Here is a 3,749-nt window from a genome sequence, read left to right on the forward strand (position 1 = left end):
AACTGGCACAAGGAATTTATGTATCAACTCCAAATTTGGGATTCATGACTAGCTTTAATTACTTTAATTTCAATCTTTATATATCAACTGCTAATCTTTAAAAGGCACTCCTGAAAAATGACATTTTTTGAGATATGACTCTATTGCTCCGGACTAGCAATATATACCTTTATAAAATATATTTAAATTAAATTTTCTGTTTTGAAACAGGGTATAATATGCCTCATCGAATCGGTAACATCAATAACATAGAGAAGTTCGATTATGACTTCTTCAACATACCAGTTACAGATGCTCATACGATGGATCCCGCAGCGAGACTGTTACTTGAGCATACTTACGAAGCAATTATCGATGCAGGTGTTAATCCTAAAAAATTACGGGGAACAAGCATTGGTGTTTTTACAGCAATTTGTGTGACTGATACGGAGAATTATTTAACCTATTCTAAACCTCATGTACGTATGATACATCATACGATCTAATAATTTATCTAATTTATTAGTAATAATTTATATAAGATAGTTACTTCATAGATATTTAGATAAGATAGATTATTTTATATAAAATTTTCTAAAAAATTTACAAAACTATACACTTAATAAGCAAAGCATTAAAAAGTTTATTCATTTTTAATAATTTTAATAATAAATTTATTATACAATTCATCAATATATCTTTTAATATCATAATAGTATTTTTTTTAATGTTTTGTGCACAGATAGCTGGGCAACCATTACTTGGATGTAATAAGGCTGTTATGGCAAATAGAATTTCCTGTTGGCTTGGTGTTACTGGCCCATCGTATAATATTGATACTGCATGTAGTTCGAGTCACTTTGCAATGAATGAGGCTTACAGGCAAATTCGATCCGGAAGATGTGATGCAGCCATCGTTGCTGGTGCTAATCTGTGTCTCCATCCTCACACACATTTCGGATTTTATACTCTTGGTATGTACTTATCATAGCTTTAATATTACTGTCTCTTAATAATGATTCTGTTATGTCCGGTGGATTACACGATTTCTCTGTTCGCGAACGTGCATCCGAATAAGGGTTTAGAATAAGATAAATGGTTATCAATTATGGACGTGTATTGATCCATTGAGATAGGCCGTTATCAGTCCTTGGGAAAATTTATTTTAATGTTACATGAACAAACAAGAAAACACATTCTAACGGAAAGATTTTGAAAACAGTTACAACTATTTTTTGTCACATATATCTTGTCTGCGACAGTAACATCCGATTTTGAAACGTGCCTAAGACCCCTATTTTCTAAAAACTGAGAAGTAAATATTGTCCAGACATGGTGGGGCTGAAATCGCGAAACGATTCACAAAGCTATAAGATTTTTCCTGCAGCTAAGAACAATAATTCACAAGCGGGTACGTGCATGTAATAAAATTTGATTTCGAAACATGCTCTAAATTTCCAAATTTGCATAAAGAGAGAGAGTTATCCCTTTAGCAAAGTGATTTACTTGTTTTCAATTATTGAGTTGATTTCAAAACCTCATGGTTAAGCAATAAAAGAAAAATTAACGATTGATGGGTACCCAAAAAAAAAACATTGTTTTTGTCGAGTGAAAGTTTGCATCCTCAAACTCTGGGTTTGCACTAATTGTAAGTTAAACCCCCCCCCAATAGATGACCAATCAAACAAAATTGTAATGATCAGGGTAGCGACTCACTCGAAAATTGGTGGCACCGAAGACGGTCTATCAATTAATAGCTGTTAAACTTAGCAATGTAAGGCAGGCGGAGTGAATTACCTAAAATTCGATTACCGAATAAGTTTTGAGAAAGTGAAACTTAACGAATCAAGGGTTGCATCTTATCAATGGCATCCTGTCAATCAGACCTTAACTCTTTCAACTTGAAACACTTCACACCCCTTGAGACTTCCCATATATGGTAAACCGAGATTTTTCCGGACCTTCGTCAGAACAATATTATCCTCCAGTAGAGTAATCTATACTTCTCCGAAATACTAAATCTTAAGTTCGCTAAACCAAGTTCGCGAGTGAAGTGATCAAGAGCCCTTTCAACCAAAGCAACCGACCAGTACAGCCGTTTCAACATCCAACTCTCATTAAAATATAAATCTCTCTTTCTTATTTTAATTTCTTTTGAGTCTGATAACTTGATCATATATCCGGGCTCAGTTTTGGTGGAATTCAATATTTCCTACCCTAAAACTTTATTCAAAATAAGAATATTTCCTTAATTTTCCTTTAATAAGTTCTATCAAATAATATCCCCAATTGATGGAATCGACAAAACAGGTTTCACCGCGCAAAAATTATCAAATAAATCGGAATTACTCAGAAATCTGAAATACCACGGATAGAGTTTTTTGAACACATTCCAATCTCTCTTCCTCGTTCGTTATTATTATTATTTCTACTATCACTACGGTGAACACGATTCCTGTATTCTTTCATACCTCCCCCTTCCCTTATCTAATCTCCGTTTTTTTCTTTTATAATTTCTTCCCTCTTTTCACAGCTACGTTGGAGGAGCTTCCGGAATAATTATAAACATGTATATATGTAAATAGTAATAACTCGCAAATATGCTTCAAATTTATATTCTATATTCACTTTCCCGTTCGTTTTCCTTTTATAATTTTGCAACTTGTAAGCCTTATATCTCTAATAGCGATCAACTAAATTGTAATCCTGTTCTGAATTATATTTTTGTATGATATATTTTCGTAAAAATTAATTATAATTATAGAGTAAATGACCCGTTAATATTTTTATCACAGTTATATTTTTTAAACCTCATATTACAAACTTCATTTGTCAACATAATATTTATTAAGTTAGTATCAAATCTCATTATAAAATTTATTGGTCATAATATTTATTAAACCCGTAAATTTTCAAACGTAATTTTTATCATAACGAAATTTGTTTGGTAACTATGAAATTTGTTAACTTAGTTAGTAAACTTGTGTGTTATGTTTAATCACAACTCTTTATTTTAACTAAGAGACCTCATTCACGTTCATCTTCCCCTTCCTGCGCAGGTAATCGCACAGGTCCGATCCTGAGTCACAAGGATCAAGTTTCTTGATCAAAACAAGACCAACGATCGCGTTGGTTTATGAGATTGAATAATAGCGTCCTTTTCGGGACGTTGACTCGTCTGTCAAATCCCATTAACAGCGCCTTCGCATCGCACGTACGCCTCCGTGTGTACCTGCGAGACAAACTATCTCGCTACGTTCTTCCCTTCTGTCCAAATCCTTTCTCGTTTTTAAGCGGGAGCTCCTTCTAATTCTTTCTAAAAAATTTATCCTCCGGGGCTTGAACGTAACAATTCATTTATTTATTTTTATCTGTTGATTTAATAATAACGCTAGTTTACAAAAAATATTATATTTTGTTACTTTAAACCGGACTACGTATTTCTTATAGATTTTTGGATACTAAAAACGATATATGCCCCAAGCCAAATTTCTCCAGCATGTCAGATTTTTAAAATAATTAAGGTTTAATGTCAAAAAATGGCGTTTTTCGACGATATCTGATATTTTTTGTAAAAATGTTAACGGTATCTTGAAATTTTGATCAGAAGTTATGAATGTATTGATTGGCCCCTATAAAATGCATTTTTTAAATTTCAATATCATATTTTTCAGTCATGTTATTAAAGATTGAAGCTAGAAGCTATTTTTAATATGGAGATACTGAGGCAGAATTACATCTCCCTTACGGAAAGAAACTTGTGGCACTAT

At 32.7% G+C, this 3,749-nt stretch overlaps 1 protein-coding gene across 2 annotated transcripts; it reads left to right on the forward strand.

Annotated features, from left to right (window-relative positions):
- Window positions 1–208: 208 nt before the first annotated feature.
- On the forward strand, window positions 209–3,742 carry LOC105460307 (fatty acid synthase-like). Of its 2 annotated transcripts, none has more exons than XM_011706749.1 (3): window positions 209–458; window positions 722–953; window positions 3,654–3,742. In XM_011706749.1, the coding sequence occupies exons 1-3, from the start codon at window positions 219–221 to the stop codon at window positions 3,689–3,691; spliced, it is 510 nt and encodes a 169-aa protein (XP_011705051.1). In that variant the 5' UTR covers window positions 209–218; the 3' UTR covers window positions 3,692–3,742. The 2 variants fall into 2 exon arrangements, with proteins under 2 accessions (XP_011705051.1, XP_011705053.1); XM_011706751.1 differs by lacking the exon at window positions 3,654–3,742 and adding an exon at window positions 2,513–3,033.
- Window positions 3,743–3,749: the final 7 nt, after the last annotated feature.

The sequence above is a fragment of the Wasmannia auropunctata genome, unplaced genomic scaffold (assembly GCF_000956235.1).
Source record: "Wasmannia auropunctata unplaced genomic scaffold, wasmannia.A_1.0 LD324704.1, whole genome shotgun sequence".
Lineage (NCBI taxonomy): Eukaryota > Metazoa > Arthropoda > Insecta > Hymenoptera > Formicidae > Wasmannia > Wasmannia auropunctata.

Bases quoted from the DNA above. Each gene is read 5' to 3' on its own strand.
- LOC105460307 (XM_011706749.1), top strand. From the start codon at position 219: ATGCCTCATCGAATCGGTAACATCAATAACATAGAGAAGTTCGATTAT. The intron at 459-721 runs GTACGTATGATA...TTTTGTGCACAG, and splicing joins TAACCTATTCTAAACCTCAT to ATAGCTGGGCAACCATTACT. The intron at 954-3,653 runs GTATGTACTTAT...CATATTTTTCAG, and splicing joins TTTCGGATTTTATACTCTTG to TCATGTTATTAAAGATTGAA.